A 19,933-nucleotide genomic window follows, 5' to 3' on the forward strand; every position below is an offset into this window, starting at 1 on the left:
GATGTGTACATGCACAGTAGCTGTTGCTATCGCCGATAACCACTCGGGGGAATCAAATATATTATTGTAACCTTTTAAGAACCCTTATCTGCTCAGGTCTAGCACAAGTATGTTTATTAGGTTTAAAAGAAAAGCTGTACGCCATGAAACATATGTTGGCAGTGTTCATGCAACATATCCAACAGACTAACTTTCTCCCTACAAATTATTGAGTAAACCTCAATACATTAGTTAACCCTTCGGGGTTGGGGGTGGGGTGCTTCTTAATTGAAAAAAATCAAAATATTTCCTTGTGAGGAATATTTGAGTTGAATATGAGGGTAGTAAATGAGTAGGTACGAGGGAAAATATTGGTGTTTTGAAGTGTATGAGTAGTTGACGCATGTCGACCGTCAGGTGCGGGAGGCGGCCATATTTGGTGGTTGGCGGGTGTGCTGTGCGCGCGCCCTCTCTCGCTCTCTGCTGCCTCGCCCCGGCAACACACGTGTGAGTTTACCTTCTCCTCAACCCCTTTTCTTCTCCCTGGCGTCACCTACGTGAGTGTTGAAGTGGTAGTGGCTTGCCGCAGGAGTTGAGAGCCGTGGTGGGTGGGAGTTGACTGGAGGATATCCCCGGCTGGTGCTCCCCAGCCCGATATTCTCGGGGAAAATACTCCCATGACCACAATGACAATACCCTGGCCGGCGCCATATTGTGAATTTTTGACAACTTTTTGAATAAATGTGAGACTTTGGGCTCGCATTAAGGCGGTGATAGGGCGCCGAGACTCTCGTTAACACATTGTAATTTACGGAAAAATGTGCAGCTTTGACAATATTGGAGTTTATGCACTTGTACGACATTTTTACCTTTGCTGCAACTTGAGGCAATTTTTGCTGGATTGCCGGACGTACGAATATACAAATAGTAGTATTAATTGAGTGACATTTGATCTAGGGAGAGAGGGTAGTGTAGTGGGAGAAGTGGTTTTGTAGATAGTGGCATGGTAGAGGCGAGGATGGGCAGGAGTGTGTGTGTGTAGAGGTTTAAACTGGAGGCTGTCAGCTGGCCGCTCGGCCTCTCTTTGTGTACTCCACGTTGCTGAAGCTATTTGTGGTGGAGGAGTGTGGTGGTGTAGGGTAGTGGGTGGCTGTGGCAGCTCCAGGTGTGGCAGCTCCAGTGGTTGGCACGGTAACATGAGGCCTCTAGTAATGGAGCAGTTGTTGGTGTGGTTCACTGGAGGCTTGGCCCACGGGGCTTTGGTGACCCAGCTGGGCTGGTTTGAGGGGGGAGGTTGGCCTTTGTTGAACTGTATTTTTGGAGGTTGATGACCTGGTGGGATACAGGTCTCTGTATTAGGGTATTTTGCCAGTGGAGAAACTTGAAGCCCTAACTTAGGCCTACCTAACCCTATGTATCCTAATTATACATAGTTTCAAGTTTGAAAGTGAGCTTTGTCAATGTTTGAATATGATTACTCCAAACCCCACCTTCTGCAGGGTTAGTTGGGGCACGGGGTAACCCCCTCTGCGGGGTTTGTTGGGGCACGGGGTGACCCCCTCTGCGGGGTTTGTTGGGGCACGGGGTGACCCCCTCTGCGGGGTTTGTTGGGGCACGGGGTGACCCCCTCTGCGGGGTTTGTTGGGGCACGGGGTGACCCCCTCTGCGGGGTTTGTTGGGGCACGGGGTGACCCCCTCTGCGGGGTTTGTTGGGGCACGGGGTGACCCCCTCTGCGGGGTTTGTTGGGGCACGGGGTGACCCCCCTCTGCGGGGTTTGTTGGGGCACGGGGTGACCCCCTCTGCGGGGCTAGTGAGTAGGGTCATAAGATGCAATAAAATTTAGTTTTGTCATTGCTATGCTCTAAACAAACCCAACCTATCCACACCAAACTTTGTAAATATGGGAGAAAATTTGATGTTTTATATATATATATAGGGGTGTAGTTTGTTACTCATCTTTATGATGGCATTGGATTTAGATGCTTCAGAAAATCTCTGGGGTTGTGGGGTCACCCTGGGCGCTCTGAAACCCCTGATGGATGGTGGGGTTGCCCTGTGTTCTAGAATGCCTGGCCGGTGGTGGGGTCACCCTAAGTTTGTCCTAAGCATCTGGTCGTCCTGGGTGCACTAAAACCCCTGATGGAGTCGCCCTGGGTTTATCTGAAACTTCTGGTGGGCACTAAGGTCACCCTGGTTGCTCTAAAACCCATGGAGTCGCCCTAGGCTGGTCCAGAACTCGTCATCCTGAGCTTAGTCTGACACTCCTTGCAGTGAGGCTGCCCAGGGCTTGATTGGAAACTTATGGTGGGGCCAGCCTAGGCTTGGTCAGAATCCAGGGGTTGGCCGGAATCTGCTGAGGGTAGGGCAGTCCTAAAGTTAGTTGGTTGTAATCTTCTGGTAGTGGGGCTATCTTGGGGTTGGTTGGTCGTAATCTTCTGGTGGTGGGGCTGTCCTGTGGGTTGGTTGGTCGTAATATTCTGGGGTTGGTTGATTGGAATCTACTGGCGGTGGGGGCAGCCCTGTCCTTGATCAGTCCCCTTCCATGTTTGATGAAACATTAAAAAACAAAATGCTCTATTAAAATACTGCCCAGTATGGTATACAGATATGTGTATAATAATATTTATGCTTGGTACAGTATACAGATGTGTAATATTTATGCTTGGTACAGTATGTTTTAATATTAAATATATTTAATACCCTGTAGCTTGACCTTGCAGTGTCAAGAGGGTGTCATTCAAACAGCATGTACCTTCGTGATATTTATGATTTTAATCCATAAAATTAAGTGAACTGTGAAGGTAATATCAAACCAACATTAAAATGAATTATCATACTAGTATTTGGAAAATTAAGTTATTTTCGTACAATTATTGGAAATCTGATATTAGCCTGGAGAAAATGTAACTAAAAATTTGTTAGGAAATGTAAATTTGATCTGCCTTAAGTTTCTTAATTTACATACACCTCCATTTGTTCCTTTGCTTAATGTCAAGAAATATTTTGTACAGTAAATGTATGGAGGTGAAATAGAGAAGTAGGATGTTATTTGTATGAAAAAATAGGTTGAAGGGTTGGGTACTTGTGCCGTACAAGATATTGTAATGGATAACATTAACTTTGTTCTGTTTAAAATGTACCACACAATAATATACTGTCTCCACTCGATCATCCGGACTATATGGGAAGGACCCCCAGCCGGATTATCACATTTTTCGGATAATGGTACTTTTTCACCTACGAGTCCAAAAGTGACCATTTCCAACTATTTTTATACTACAAACAACATAATTTGAATTGCCTTGCCACATACAATTATTAAATATTCAACTAGAAACCTCAACTTACCTTGTTGGTGTTCGTCTTCTTGATTGATGCCACACATCTTGAAGTTAAAAATTCTTAACAATTTACGTAACCTATACTAACACAACACTAAAATTAACACTTAAAATTACTGTACAGTTCATTAAGCTAAGTTAGTTTTGACTGCCAGCTGCTGAAGCCTCACTGGTTGAGGGCATTTGGGTTGCCTGTGAGGCCTCACTTGTTGAAGGTGCTTGCTTGCACCTCACTTGTTGAAGCGCTTGCATGCCCTCACTTGTTGAAGGCGCTTGGCTTGCCTGTGACGCCTCACTTGTTAAAGGCGCTTGCTTGCGCCTCACTTGTTGAAAGCGCTTGGCTTGCCTGTGGCGCGTCACTTGTTGAAAGCGCTTGGTTTGCCTATAATGCCTCACTTGTTGAAGGAGCTTGGCTTGCCTGTGGCGCCTCACTTGTTGAAGGCGCTTGGCTGCCTGTGACGCCTCACTGTTTGAACAACACGTAACTTGTCTTTAATTGCTAGGACAATCTTCTTCCTCTTAACACTTCCAGAACGATTGATGCTGCTACCAGACATATTCTTGGCCAAAAATGTTCAAAATTACTATGAAAATTAAGAAAGTTATTTAAAAAAATATTTCACTAATGGCGCAACACTGTGAGGCCGCACTGGTTGAGGTGTATATCTGTGACTTGTCTTTTATTGTTATGGTCAAAGGATTGGCAGATGCAGTTTAATGCTGATAAATGTAAAGTTCTGAGGTTAGGTAATGATGATAGTTACAAGATACGAGCTAGATGGTGTTGAGATTGCGAAGTCGGATTGCGAAAGGGATCTGGGAGTTATGATTAGTAAGAATTTAAAACAAAAGGATCAATGCATAAATGTTCGTAATAAGGCAAATCGGACACTTGGATTTATTAATCGCAGCGTTAGTAACAAGACACCTGGTGTGGTTCTCAAGCTATATCTTGCTCTAGTTAGGCCCCATTTAGATTATGCAGTTCAGTTTTGGTCGCCATATTATAGAATGGATATAAATTCACTTGAACGTGTCCAGCGTAGGATGACTAAGTTAATTCCCCAAATTAGAAATCTTTCATATGAAGAAAGATTAACAAAGCTTAAGTTGCATTCACTGGAAAGGCGAAGAGTTAGGGGCGACATGATAGAGGTTTACAAGTGGGTGAATGGACATAACAAGGGGGATATTAATAGGGTATTAAAAGTATCAACACAGGACAGAACACGAAACAATGGGTATAAATTGGATAAGTTTAGATTTAGGAAAGACTTGGGTAAATACTGGTTCAGTAACAGGGTTGTAGATTTGTGGAACCAATTGCCGCGTAACGTGGTGGTGGGGTCCCTCGATTGTTTCAAGCGCGGGTTGGACAAGTATATGAGTGGGATTGGGTGGTTATAGAATAGGAGCTGCCTCGTATGGGCCAATAGGCCTTCTGCAGTTACCTTTGTTCTTATGTTCTTATGTTAGGACAACTTTCTTCCTCTTAACACCTCCAGAACGATTGATGCTGCTACCAGACATAGTCTTGGCCAAAAATGTTCAAAGTTACTATGAAAATAAAAAAGTTATTTAAAAAAATATTTCACTAATGGCGCAGCACTGTGTATAACACGAGGGACGGACGCACATGGGTTGACCAGTGTTGGACAGGTCCACTTGGGGCAGCCATAGCGTTACGTAGGCCGCCAGGAGGAAAAAAATTCAATATTTTTGAAGGAAACTTCAGCCTGTGCACAATGCTTTTAGGAAACTTATTTATTTATTACATAATTACTAGTAGTTATTTTATTTGTTTTTGGCTATGATTAATTGTTCTAAAATTAATGGTAATTCCTGTACCCAGGTGGTCCCTCCTGACGCACCCCTCCCACCCTCCCAACACCACCCACCCACCCTACCCCCACCTACACCATGCGCCTCGAGTCTCGGGCAGACAGGATTAATACCGTATGGCCCGCCTCATGTTTTCATATACGGACAAAGGCACGATTATCAGGGGGACTGACCGGATAGTGTAATTTCTGCAGAAAACCTGCTTTAATCCGGTCCCTGTGGCTATTTTGGCCGGATATTGTGATAACTTTATCCGTTCACGATTTTGGCCGTATAAGGGCGTTTTTCGGATGTTCGAATCCCGGATAATCGCGGGGTTACAGTATAGATTAACTTTATTATGGAGTTTATGGTGAGAAAATGCATTTGATTTATAGAAAAGTGTAATGGTTTTTGCTGTTTTACTTCACTAGGTCTCTTAAATAGTGAACGAGTATGGTATACAGCACAGACCATCAAATTTAAATAACTCGTCTTATGGATCATGTTTTTCTATTTTAGGAAGACTAGGTTAGTTATGTCAGTTAAATAATAATAGGTGATGCTTTTGCAGCTTGTGGCTTTATTAATGACCATTTTAATTAACTTCCAAGGTTACAGTTACCTCCTTATTAGCTTAAAAGTAATACTTGAGCAGTTTGTTAAGCAAGTACAGTAATTGCAACAAAATGTACTACAATATATTGTTGTATATCAACATGGATAGGTAAAGAAAATCATAAATGAATAGTTAAGTGAAGAGAATTAATAACAGGCATGAATTACACACAGAAATCACAATAGCGTAATGCATAAAATGATGTGTCTTGGAGAGGCTGCAGGATCCAGCAAGTTCAGTAGAACTTCAGTTTCAACTCTTTTTGACCATGTCGTAGCTTAGTCGATAAGGCAGCGTCTGGGATGCTCTCGGACGCAGGTTCGAATCCTCGTCACGGCCCTTGTGGATTTGTTCAGGCGTGAATTAGATTGCAGTTAAACACGTAAAAGGTATCCGGAATAATATAGCTGCTGTTTTTTGGGCGAGTCATGTAGGAGGATGAATGTTGAAAGAGAATTATTTGTGCACAGTGGCATCTGTACTTCATAGGAATTCCATCGAAGCATTATGTGATCTCACCAGAATTGGTGAGACTTGCCAGTCTTGGGATGTCCAATTTGGTATTTATATAATTTTTTTCTTATATTGTTAAACATTGATCCCCAAGCTTTACTTAAAATTTACATGCAGATAAACATTTCCATTATGATTGTAGTGATTTTAATTAAAATGTTACAATATGACGCCATATTTAAGCAACAAGATATTTAAAATTTATCAATGTTTGAAGTATTTGTGGTATTTAGAAATACTGGTACAGTGCTGTGTTAAATTTTGACTTCGGGTACTATACAGTACAGTATTGTAATTGGCGAGTTCATTTTGGCTGAGAACATTCGTTTAATCCTTAGACAGCAGCTTTGGAGAAATGGTCATACCCACTGCTATGCACAAATTTTTTTTTTTTTTTTAATTATTCATTTATATAGGAAAATGTAAGAAAAAAAGTGAATATATATAGTTTCACTGGGTGAAGGCGCTCTGCAAGGCTGCGTCTGGCATTGACGCCTCGTGCTCGACTTTGCTTACGCGTCCTGTTTTATCCTCTGATGTTTCACTGATTTTATCACTCGCTTTTTATTTACATCATGAACTAATATATCAATATTGCATCATACGTGTAAAATCCAGACAATAATTGCATAAATCATCACGTGACAATGACGGCATTCCCTAGTAATATTCATAACTGCATTTCTACCATGAAATGATGGTAGGATTTTTTCCATGGGTCAAGGTAAACTCCATTACACCAACATAGACCTATTATATTTATATTTGCATCATGCATGTAAAACCCACACTATAATTGTTTAAATTCTTTTGACGATCGTCCCCCTAGGATCATCAATAGACGATAATCACTGCCCGAGGGTTAAGTAACATTCAACTTTAGTAGACTGAAATTGAAGAATGTCTTCATTGTGACACTTTTGATAATATCCCTTAACTACAGTATTTAAAATGCCTCTACTCAGATACATGTCTATTTGGCAATTGCAGCTCTGTACCTGGCCATAAAGATATACAGTATACTGTATATCGTATACTACAACTACAATGCTAATTTTCCTTTTCCCTCCACTAAATTTTATACAAAGGACTTTTTAGTAATGATATGGAAAACCATTCTTTTTCAATTAGGAATTTAATATGCCTGTGTACATGCAAAAATACAAAAATAAGAATTTATAGTATTGATTGTATTTTTTTCTAAAATATATAAAGTAATTGGTTATTGTAGTGTTTGATATTCTATGCCTTCAACTGCAGATCTGATATTTAGTTTGGAAATTTAATAATTTGTTCTCTTGTTCAAAAATTTTTACATGGATTTTTTTTTTTAGACGAGCGAGTGAGCATTGGAAATTCTATTTTATTAGTTATATAGGAATATACTCAATCAAAAGTTTACACTGTACGAAGGTGAATTTGATTTTAAAGTATATATACGTTTCTTCACAAGAGATACCAAGTACTGTATTTTTCTGGAGGGAACTTTTATATACTGCAAGGCACTTTTCCTCTCAAAGGAAGATGGCTATTTTTACAGGGCACATGTAGCCCAAGGTGGCAGATTTTAGCACCAGTTATTGCTACCACCATTACCACATAACCACACCATCTTGCTTCACAAGGTTCCAGGTCATGTTTAAAATGGAACCAGATTGGTGTTCAAGAAGGAAAGAAGGCCAGAAGCAACTCTGAGAGATTTTAAAATTATCTGAAAAGTCCTGTACAGTATTTGCGGGCATATAAGATGCACTTTTTATTTTTAAACGCATCAAAAAATTTCCCTGCGTCTAATGCGGCTCTATTACAGATGGGATCTATGAGCCGTAGGCTAGGGAGCGGGGCGTTCATACTGGATAAGTTTGCTAGGCACAAAAATTGTTGCTAATAATAAAATATTCAAAACAAGCAGTTATCAGTCTGTTATCACAAACTTACAAGAAATTGCTTACGATACGTCGGCAGTTATGAGGGAAGCTCAGATCATTTCACCCTCGCCCAGCATGCGTAACCCACACCCGATGTCATACATTATTTGATGACGCTATTACCTTCAATAAGAAACACTTATTCATTATCTAAATGAAAATGGCTCCTAGAAATTTGAAAGAAATGTTAAACTTTCGTCCATCTGTTACATTTGCAATGAGTGAATGATGACAAAACCATCGCGCTGCGATGGTGTGCCCCCACCAGTTCACCGCCCTGGTGGCCTGTTGTGGTAACACGCATCACTTCCAGAAATACAAGTTTCACAAACTGTATAGCAATTCTTTTGCCCAAAATATAAACTAAATGGCTGGTCTTAGGGCAGGTAAGAGTTGCTGTACAAAAACCACTTTAAAATATCTTTAAATAAATGAATGATGAAACATACTAAATAATTTTTCCACAAAATATCCCTTTAAAATAGGGGCGCGTGAGAGTGCGTCTTTTATGTCGGCAAATATGTTACTGTATTAAAAAAATGCCTAGAAGAACTAGCACTGGTTATTGGTGGTGGTTATTATCCACTAACTAGAGCTTTCAGTTTGGTAGTAAACTGGCAGACTTTGAATTCTGGAAAAGGGCAAACGTAATTTGGGTATTGCTAGAGAGGAGATTGACATGAAGTAATAAACTATTGATAAGTTCTAATAATAAACTATTGATAAGTTCTAAGGATGCAAAGGATATGCATCCTTTGCAAAATTCGGAAATATAATCTGAAAAAATTAATCACTCGAAGAGAAATAAATTTCGTAAGTGACAACACTGGTGATAAGTAATAAAGGAGGCTGGAATGATTGCACAATTAACAAAATATAAAAATTGTTCTTCGCAAGCAGTTAGTACAGAAGATGGAGAAACACGCAGAGAATAAAGAAGAATCTGAATTGGTTAAGAGTACCTGGCAGACTGGAAACAAAGGGTCACTCAGAAGTTTGGACTAGATAGAAGCAGATGTTTCCACATGGCTCTATCCTAAGACCATCGACATTCTTAATATAAATGACCTAATAGAAGACAAAAGCTGTATATGCCATTGTTTGTAAATGACTAAAATCTGAAAGTAAATACTTAATTTTGCAAGACCACTAACACTGCCCATTTTTAATGTAATATGAAAATGGGAAAAGAGAAATGTAAAGAAGTCTACCATAATTATGGGGAAGGCAACTTTGTGCCCCCGCGCCCCTGCTGCCCTCATGCCCTGGACACCCCTGTGCCCTTTGATGCTGTCCCTGGCCCCCCTTTGACACCCACCTTTTTCTCCCCCATACTGTAACATTCCTCTTGACTTGCCTTGCAACTCGTAACAATCATTGTTAACACTGTAATAGGCACATGTCAAGTGTTCTACACTTCATTACATATTGGCATGTAAGTGTTGCTTAAATATGGTTGAAGTTTGAAACTAATATTTAGGTAGGTGTTCTTTTAGAGGATTCTATACCCCTATTTTTCCCATATTGTACTGTGTAAGGTGGATTGCTCATCACAGGTTTTCAGCAATATATCTATCACAAAGAATAGTGTAATTGGAATTTAACTATAAAAGTTTACAAATTGTATAATTTTATTTTTATTTTTTAGACCTGGTCACCACCAACATGTCAGAGGAGCTGCAAGCAGATTTTGAGGGTGGTGATTCGGGTGCTTCCCAAGTGTACCCTGCCCAGTGCTCCTCTCTCCGCAAAAATGGACATGTAGTGATCAAGGTAAATTAAATGTTCTACCGTTTGATATAACAAAAAGCAATGACTCCTGGCCTATTTCCCTATCATACTACTATTATAATTATTAATGAAGTTTGCTCCTATAACCTACTCCTTTAGTTCATTTCTTATTCCCACTACTGTTATGCTAAAAAAAAATTCTAGTATCTAACTTGAGACACTTAAGCTTTCACCCCATGCCCCCTTGTTCTATTGGTATTATTAATTCTGACCATTTCCTCTTTCCACTGTCAATCCCTCTTTTAAGTCCCTGTCTGTGTATCCATGGGGTTCTCGGTCCAAGAAGCCAGTCTTTTATGTCTTATGTCTTCCCTCTCTTTTCTAGAATCATCAGGTTTAGTTCCTTTAGTCTCTTGTATCTCATCCCTCACAATCCTGAGATGAGCTTGGTTTTCACTAAGACTGGTCTTACATGGCAGTGTACAGCAATCTAAATACCTCTGTTTAGGTTCCTGAATAATGATCTAACGTTTGCTAGTGTAGAGTATGGTGCCGATATCCTATTCGTGTGTCTCCAAAATTAGGTTTGGTGTTGTCCACACCAGGTTCTTTTGTAGTTATTACAGGTAGGTAATTTCCATTCATTGTGTACTGTCTCGTCACCTGTTCACATTACATCACTTTACACTTGCTCATATTAAACTCTAGTAGCTATTTCTCCAACCATCTGTGCAACTTGTACAAGTCCTCTTGGAGGACTTGTTTGTGTGTTTTAGTTAGCATTTGGCATTAAATTTCTCTTATGACCACAGGATGACAGTTTATTCCATTCTCTAGTAATAAAGACTTCCAGTGACACTCGTGTAGAACCAAGAATGTAAACAAAGCCCCAAAGTTAAATAATGCAGCATTTATAGAGCCCCAGGTTGAGACATTTGTAGTCCCACAGCAGCTGCCTCCAGTTTTCCAGAGATGTACTGTAACCCCATCTGGGTGGTTACCAGAATTGATAGAATCAAGACATTAGGAAGCAAGGTTGTTTCATCAGAGCAGCCATATCTAGTCCTCTTTATTGCTGCTATTACACTTACATTCAGTGTAGAATAGGACTGGAATATTGAATGTTTGGGGCTTTAGGTGCATGCCTGTTGCTGTCATTAAGGCTACTACTAGAAAATCTCTTGCATCTGGAGCTCTTATTTCTGAGAGAGAAGTTACCCAATGTATATTGTTCTTCCACCTTTGAGATGCATTAAAGCTGCTGCTCAATGATGGATGGTAGATTGACGGTCTTTCTTCATGTAGGTCAGCCTTATCTCCCCGACCAAGTTGTTGGGCACCATTCCTTTCCCCATCCCATCTCAAATCCTTGTCCCTTCCAAGTGCTATATAATTGTAATGGCTTTGCACTTTCCCTTGATAGGTCCCTTCCCTTCAAGTTTGAAGTTATGGTGGGTGTTTGGTCATGTATATCATTCCTAGATGACGTAGGCAATTGTCTGCTATATTAAAAAATTCTTTTGTGCCTTAGTTTACTTCATGAGCATTAGTACACAAATATACATGTTAGAGCTTTGCCTTTTAGGCAATGACTGCTACTGCATGACCATCCTAGAGATAATTGACTGCATGCAAAATGCAAGTATTGGATGATCTTTTGAGGTAAAGAATTATATTGCAAGCACTTTCTATAAAATAATGGTTTCAATTTTATTTATAATAGTGTACATTAAAAGATTAAGGTAAATAAAATTGTTTTGGTATTTAGAAAAGTCATTTTCATGATGTGCTTTGTGTGAAAATTTTATCAATCTGATGAAAACAGATTTTAGGATTAAAGAACATTATTAATGAATATTTATTTTCCTGACAAAAATGCAGTAAGTTTTCTCTTAATTTTATTTTGAATATATATTCTAGTGATTAGTATTCAGTAAATTAACACTTTCGCGCTTTCCGCAAAGGTCACTCAGCCAACCGAATGTGCGCGCAGCGTTTTTATCGCTTAAGCGTAAAAACAAAAATGTGTATACTCTTTTTACTCTTCTGACCTTAGTTCTCATGCTACGTATTTCATTTTGGTACCAACGTGTTCGCAATAAAATTCTCTAGAAGAACATCAGTAAAAAAAGTCACGAAACGTATAGGGATACCAGCACCAAATAAATAACTACGAAGATGACTCGCCGTGAGCGCCCATCAGCAACAAAATGTTTTTACTCTTGGGATTGTAATCACCTCCACACTTATTCTACAGCGTTAATTTTGGTATCAATGGACTCGCAATGAAATTCCCAACACGGTGATATGAATATAAGCGTAGAATAATGATGCGGCCCGCCCGCAAGAGTGTGGGAAGTGGTGAAATTGTTACCCGGTATCGGTGACGGGACGACGCACGGCGCTTTGAAAGTTTATACTTATTTCACTCTCATGACATTAATTTTCTATGTACGTCATTCATTTTTGTGTCAATGTGTTCGCAATAGAATGTTCTATGTGCCCATAGGTAAAAAATATCAACAAAGCGTAAGTTAGAATAGCGCCAAATATAAAACAACGCTGGAACATATCAGTGAGCGTCAAACACACACGAAATGTTTTTACTTTTGTTATGTTTGTCAAGTTTATACTTGTTGCACACAGTTATTTTTGGTTGTATATTGATCGGAATAAAATTCCCTAAACAGACATATGCATATAATACATGATATGGGGGAAGCATTACCAGTATAAACGGCTAAAGTCACCCACCTGCAACCCGTTTGGGACAAAATACCATTTGATCGAAGTTATCCACACCTTTCATGAACTTATTGTACCATGCAGCCTAGTGGTGAGAAAGAGAGCCTCATAGCGCGCAGTTTGAAACAAACCCAAAGTAAATCGGATAAAAATTGAATTTTATACAAATATTTTAAAAGAGGACTCAACTTTATGTCCACTATGCGTTAGCGTTAGACGAAACGGGACGCGCCGGCGCGTCCAGATAGCGCGAAAGTGTTAAGAGAAGTGCAGGTGATGACTCCAATACCAGTACCAGTATTTTCATTGACAATAAATACTGAGAATTGACAGATTTCTTTCAAATCGAGTTCAAAATGTAGCTAATAACGGGCATTGTTTTGCTATTATGCCATTATCATACTATGACTTCTACCCCCAATCAGTACTAGTACAATATTATCTGGAAAATGTGTGAAGAGAAGGTTTGACATTTTTAGTTTGGTGTAATGTATTTTATCATTTCTTTATTATTTCATTTTAAACAGGGCCGTGCTTGTAAAATTGTGGAAATGTCAACCTCAAAAACAGGCAAACACGGACATGCAAAAGTTCATCTTGTTGGTATCGACCTTTTCACTGGTAAGAAATATGAAGATATTTGTCCCTCGACCCACAACATGGATGTGCCTGTGGTGAAGCGTGCCGACTACCAGGTTTGTAAGCATGAAATTTTAGATTTTGGGAGTATAATGGCTTTTCCACTCATTCTTTTTTAAATTGTTCTGTCAATAATCTCCATTGTTGAACATTTTATGTATGGTACTGTAATACTATACAGAAATATTTTAACATTTGTATTTTTTTTCCAACAGTTGATTGACATATCTGATGATGGCTTTTTGTCTCTAATGATGGAATCTGGTGACTTACGTGATGATATTAAAATTCCTGAAGGTGAAGTTGGTGTAGAGATAAAAACAAAGTTTGAAAATGGTGAAGACCTTCTGGTAAGTTTTACTTTTATATTTTTTTCAAGGCATTGTTAATTAAATTAGGTACAGTAGTAGATTCTTTAAGGAGGTTCAGATAAATGTGTGTTTATACCGAGCAAATAGTAATTTACCTACTATTATATACTTTCTAATACATCATTGCCATTCTAATATACCATTGCATTATTATATATGACTAATCAGGATTATTTATTAAGCCTATATTATTTTTCGGGCTATCAAAATGGTAGTCAATATAAAATTTGTTGATACTGTATTTGGATAGGTTTTAATGTACAATTTTGTTTAGCTTAAAATTAAGCATCTTTATTGCTCATTCAATCCTACCATTAAATTTATCATTTTTCCTTCCCACACATTTGTCGTTTTTAATAGATCTTATATATTTCTTTTTCAAATACAGTACATCTTTGTGGTCTTTAAATAAATTTAAATAAATCTTTTAAGTTACAATTTTTATTGGTTGTTTAATCCATTCTGCAGCAAATTCAGTCGGTGCAAAGTAGTGTTTAAATTGCAAATGGGTTTTACTGGAATTTTTTTTAGGTCCTGTGCATACTATTGATGGCACTCTTAAACCTCTTTCTTGCTTTATTATAAGTTAGAAAGCCAAAAAAGAGTGCCAGAGTAATACTGTGAATTCCAAAGTTGGACGATTGTTCTTTCAACTATTTCACCTCGCATACACTGCACTTAATGTGGAATTGAGCATTGTGTAAAAGTCAACACTATTCAAGGTATATCATTTTAGTTCATTTAATTAATGAAAAATGAACAGTTAGTTACAGACAGCATGGAGATAAATTTTTTTCCCCAAGCTCTGTTTTTTAACTAATTTTCTCCATGGCCCAAGATAAGAGTTGAGAGAAAGCGAGCACAGGGTTTGTGTGCGCAAAAGGATTACTTGGTTGAGGCAAAAAAAAAAAAACTAGTTGGAAGGTGGGAAGCAGGAGAGGGGGACATATTTTTCTTTAGGCTACTGATGCTTTAGTTGGTAAATAAGTAGTGCATCTAAAGGCACTAAAAAGGAGGTGAAACCATCTTGGTGGATAATCTCAGGCATGAATAAGACATTCTGTATAAAGGGTGCAAATACGAGGATGCTATTATTCTTTTTGGAACTGGAATAAAGGATAATTATGGTAGCATAATGTTATTTCATTATTGCCCTGTTTCCCCACTGTTATGTGGTAAGGAAGTATCAGTTTGATAGAAAAAGGTTAACATTAAAAGTTTAATGTTAAAAAAAGTACTCGTCCATTTGGCACCATGCTTCAGAAGACCATGTTCATTAGTACAGTAGTCAGAGTACACAGAAATAATCGCTTTCCCCTTTGCAAATTGCTGCAAACTGAGCCTCATTCTTTTTGTCCAATGTGTTCACATTGTCCCCATTTCCTCATTATGCTAGCAGATTAATGCTCAACTGTAGAGAATTAGAGAATGGTGGAGACTGAAGAGGACTGCACAAGACTTCAGGAAGACCTAGTTAGGCTGCAGGATGGGATGAATAGATGGAGAAGATTTAAATCCCCAAATTTAAGAAAAGTATCACCATAAAATGTAGTTAAAGGATTTGAGGAAGGATTCACCAGAATGGAAATATCCTGATGGATAATCATTCTCCACAATGTGTAAATATACAGATGGATCATTTGCCACTGTGGACTTGTTGGGTGAATCGGGCCCAGATGCTGGCCTGCAGGTGCATTGGACAACAATTGTCCTGGTAGGGAAATTTTAATAATAATAGTAATAATGATGAAATAAGTAGGTGCCATAAGAATTTGAATCAATTCCCTGGGCACTCCCAAGCAAATGCCTTAGACCACCACCACTACACTACGACTTGGTCAAAAGCAATACAGCCTGGATACATGCAGAGCATAGGTTTGAATTATTCTCGTGGCTTCTACTAATTCGTAGTGGAAAATGTTTTAAGTGATAAGTCAATGTGTTGAAATGAAGTAAAGAAAAAATAACCCTCCCAAAAAAACTAAATATTAGGATACGTTAGGGATAACTGTAAAACAGACACTGGGGCCCCTTATCTGTTAACTGTTTAACAGTAGGTTAGACATATTTGAATGAGATTGGGTGGATATAAAGAGGAGCTGCCTTGTATGGGCCAATAGGCCTTCTGCAGTTACCTTCATTCTTATGTTCTTGCATTCTTATAATGAAACATACATTGCAGTAACTTTATTGCCCATATATAAGTGATAAGACCCTTATCTGGTCCTCATTCATCAATATTAGCTAAATATAGAGTATAGAGTTCGAACAGTAAATAAATTGAGACCCCATCCCCAAAAAAGATGTCAACTTCTTCCACCTGTGGCTGATTGACATGCTAACTACTTTCGTTTCAACTTAACATGCTTAGTGCCACATATAAGATGTAGGAGTTGCAACAAAATCTGCATAAAATCAAAGAAGAAAAAAGAGAAAAGGCGCACAAAAGGGGGGTTGTCACCTTTTTGTACAAAGAGACATAAGAAATATTGCCATTGGGCAATGTATTTTTATGATATGCAATAGAATACATCATAATATACTAACTCATAATTATGTGCGAAATATCCAGGTGACACCAGCGGCATAGCCATTTTGAAGACCCTCCTAACTACTACTAGTCACGACAGGTGCTTGCATCTCTCTATCCCAGATTGCCAGTAAATTGGAGGCGTTATCATTGTCAGTACCGGTTGCTTCCTGTCAAGCGCGCACTTATTTTTTTTTAATTCGTATAAAATCCATTCTTAACATATATGGATGAAATTTTTATGACGCCGATGCCACATAACGGGATTTATTTAAAATTTTTCACCGTTTCGTATTTTGAAAAGTCTCCACGCAATAATAATTATAATTATTTATTGACATGTTTACTATTAATTATGGTTGCTATTGCAAAGTTAGCCTGTTGGTTTCATTATTGGAAAAAAAAATCCTTTTAACATAAGGGTATTCATCCAGGGTTCTGGAAGGTTTCATATTGCCTTATTATTAATTATTAAGATTATAGTGTGTTTGCTTATCTAATTTAAGAAATGGAGTTTTTTGTTTTGAATAACCTTGTATTTTATCTACATTCTAGGAAAGCTATGAAAATCTGTTGTATTGCAGTACTTTTATAAATTTTTATTTTATAAAGTTATTAATACTATATTACATTTACTTTTGCCATTTGGTAAATTCATCTTCTGTGTTGCACTTAATGTTTCTGGACATTCATACATGAGCAGGTAGTCTTGAGATTTTGGTGTAACTTTCATTATTTTTTGCAAACATTGATTTAATATTTGGACAAATATTCAGTTTTATCTGTTTTGTTTTCAGCTGACAGTTCTTTCTGCTATGGGCCAGGAAATGGTGGTAGCCACAAAGCCCAACATGAAGTAAATCACTTGCTGCTACTGCCACCACCACTTACTACTACTACTACTTCTGCTACAACAACTACTAGTACTTCTGCTACAACTACCACCACCTACACAACCAACCATTATCTCGTTAAAGTATATTTTTTTCATATTGGACAACTGCAAGACGGTTAATGGTTGACATCTGTGATTACAATGGGAGTATGCCAAGCCCAGTTGGAGATTGGGTTATTCATGAAGCAAGATAGAGTAGATGTATGTACCCATCTCAGCCTCATTCAAAACATCACCTTCACCGATTGTGGCCCTCTTATTTGAGCATCAAAATTGCTCTAGGAATAAGGGGACGAAGACCTATTCCGTCACGTTAACTGGTACACGGGAGGTCCATGTGGACATTTGATTTTAGAAGTTTGATTACCCCCTTTTTTGTGGAAGGGCAACATCCCAGCGTGTGTTTGCTTAATTACTGAATACCCTTGTGGTTGATTTATTCATGTGACCAAATGAGGAATAAATGGTGTGTTTAAATGGCGTTTGATTGTATAAACAATCCAAGCTTCAGTGCAGGAGAGCCTTTTCCTTTTTTACTCTTATCATATAATGTGGGCCCGTTACTTGGGTTGGAGAAAAGCTTTTATCTAACTTGTTTTTGTACTTCATTGTGCATAATTAATATGCTGAACACTAGAATAAAAATTTATAACCATTCCAATGTTAAGATGCTCTTTCATTCACATATCCCCAGGATTAAATATTTGAAAAATTTAAATAATAATTGGATTGGTAGTAATAGATTGCAGTAGAAAGCTTGCTTAACAAAACTTGGGGATTCATCTTGCTGTTCATAATCACAAATTAATAATAATGAAAAGGTATTGAACCTGTGTGTGTGGGCACACAAAATTGTGATACAGTACTTGATTTGTAGTATGCATCAGTACTAATGCAAGTGCTAGGGATTTTAAGTGAAATGTTCCTGCCTTTGTTTGCAATAATTCATATTCTTTAAAATGGTCATGGTTTCAGTGTTTATTAAAGTTATGTCCCTGGCATTACAGAAAAAGGAAATTTTACAATATTTGTTTTTGGAAAACTTGATCAGATGCCTACTTGTTTATTCTAAGAATAATATCAGTTTAAAAGAATATAGGTTATTCTGAGCAAGTGTATTTATACATGAAATTTTTCCTTAAAAAATGTATTTACAATAAATTGTAGCTTTTGCAGTTTACATGTTTTTCATATTAAAATAAAAGGAATGGCTCTAGTTAGCAAATAAATATTTGCTGCTAATCTACTCGATAAAATATCATTTGGTAACTTGCAGAACAGATCGAGGAATTTCGCACTGGGTGTGCAACCTCCATCTAGCGCTGAACCTCCAATCCTAGTAGCATCAATAGGAAAGTGAATAAACAGATTCATTGTCTTAGTACCATACCCAAGACCTGGCATGCATTTTGCTTACATTACAAACAAAAATTGATTGGCCTCTTGATGAACTGTCGACCACTTCAACAAGTTACTTGTTTAAATTCATCTGCATGTTATGATGTATATATCAATGTTGATTATGCAAAACGTTCATATTAAATGTGTGCATTATCCATAATGAAGTTGAATGAAATGATTGGAGAGTAAGGCATGGTTGGGTAGTGTTGTTAGACCATGAAGGGATATTATACTAGATGCACTTTTTTACAGGCTTACTTTCACTGGTTACAAATATTTTCAGTGTCTGGTAGGGAAAGTAGGTTTTGAATTGTATATTTAAATATTAGTTTTTACATTCTGTAAGTGAAGTAATATTGGTGGGGTATTTGCTAAGGTAATGAAATTAATATACTCAATGTATAATTGTATAAAAGATAATGTTTCCTCAAGACCTTTGATCATATTACTTGCTCATGTGTTTAATCTAGACTGTAAAGTAATTGTTTTTTTTTTAAAGGGTTTGTGAACTTGCAAGGACTAGTATCATTTATGCCATGTTACAGCTGAACATAAAATATGCACTTGCTTATGGAATGTTTAAAGTATTTTTTTTTTTGGCAATGTGGTCACATTTGCTGTAGACCGACCTGTATAAAAGTGATCTTTAAAATAGCAATCTGGTTATTTAATATTCTGAACGGCATTTATTTTTTTGTATGAAGGTTTACTCATGCTGAATACAGCTGTGTAATAAGGTTGCTTGAGCTTTAAATTATCACTGTTTCTCTTTAATAAAGCAATATAATTTTTATTTTGATATGTACATATTGACCTTCAAAATGGAAAAGCATAATTGTTTCATGTACATAGCTTCAATACTTTAATTATTTGCATTCTCTTAAAGGATACAAAATTTAGGTGAGCTCTTTTAGTAGTTTTGTAGCTCCCATTATTCTTGGTTAAGTGTGTTCTGAAGCTTTCAAGCTAGCCCCTCAAGTTTAAATGTTTGTCATATTGTCATTAGATATTGCCTTGAAAAAGGCAAATTTACGTGCTCGTTCATTTCTCACTAGTGACTTCCCAAGTAATAACAGGAGGTATTGTCCTGGACATAATGCTAAACCTCCAGCAGCTAAAGGCTAGTTAACGGTAAGAATTTTCCTAATAATGATTTGTTAACCTACTGTATATTCTGGCTGCCTCAATATTGGCAAAAAGTATATATCATTATTTAATAGCTTTGGTCTTTTGTGCTGGAGCGGAAATATTCTCGTTTGATGATGGGGGGGGGGGGTACTCTAGAATTATTTGTTTTTTGTTTAGAACAGATCTGGAGGAGGGGAGGGGAGGGTGTTGTCTCGAAATTGCACATTATAAATTTCAAGTAAATGTGTGGATACCTAAAGGATAGAGATGTATGAAAATACTTCACTATGC

At 37.8% G+C, this 19,933-nt stretch overlaps 1 protein-coding gene and 1 non-coding gene across 4 annotated transcripts; both read left to right on the forward strand.

Annotated features, from left to right (window-relative positions):
• The first annotated feature begins 338 nt into the window (after nt 1-338).
• On the forward strand, nt 339-19,307 carry eEF5 (eukaryotic translation elongation factor 5). Of its 3 annotated transcripts, none has more exons than XM_045741834.2 (5): nt 339-486; nt 9,851-9,975; nt 13,206-13,373; nt 13,533-13,667; nt 17,016-19,307. In XM_045741834.2, the coding sequence occupies exons 2-5, from the start codon at nt 9,868-9,870 to the stop codon at nt 17,076-17,078; spliced, it is 474 nt and encodes a 157-aa protein (XP_045597790.1). In that variant the 5' UTR covers nt 339-486; nt 9,851-9,867; the 3' UTR covers nt 17,079-19,307. The 3 variants fall into 3 exon arrangements, with proteins under 3 accessions (XP_045597790.1, XP_045597791.1, XP_069194801.1); XM_045741835.2 differs by having other exon boundaries at nt 397-536; XM_069338700.1 differs by lacking the exon at nt 339-486 and adding an exon at nt 1,071-1,170.
• Nucleotides 14,239-14,362, forward strand: LOC123758128 (small nucleolar RNA SNORA14). The gene has a single exon (XR_006772859.1). It is a non-coding gene; the product is annotated as a small nucleolar RNA SNORA14 (small nucleolar RNA).
• Nucleotides 19,308-19,933: the final 626 nt, after the last annotated feature.

Source organism: Procambarus clarkii, chromosome 40 (assembly GCF_040958095.1).
Source record: "Procambarus clarkii isolate CNS0578487 chromosome 40, FALCON_Pclarkii_2.0, whole genome shotgun sequence".
Lineage (NCBI taxonomy): Eukaryota > Metazoa > Arthropoda > Malacostraca > Decapoda > Cambaridae > Procambarus > Procambarus clarkii.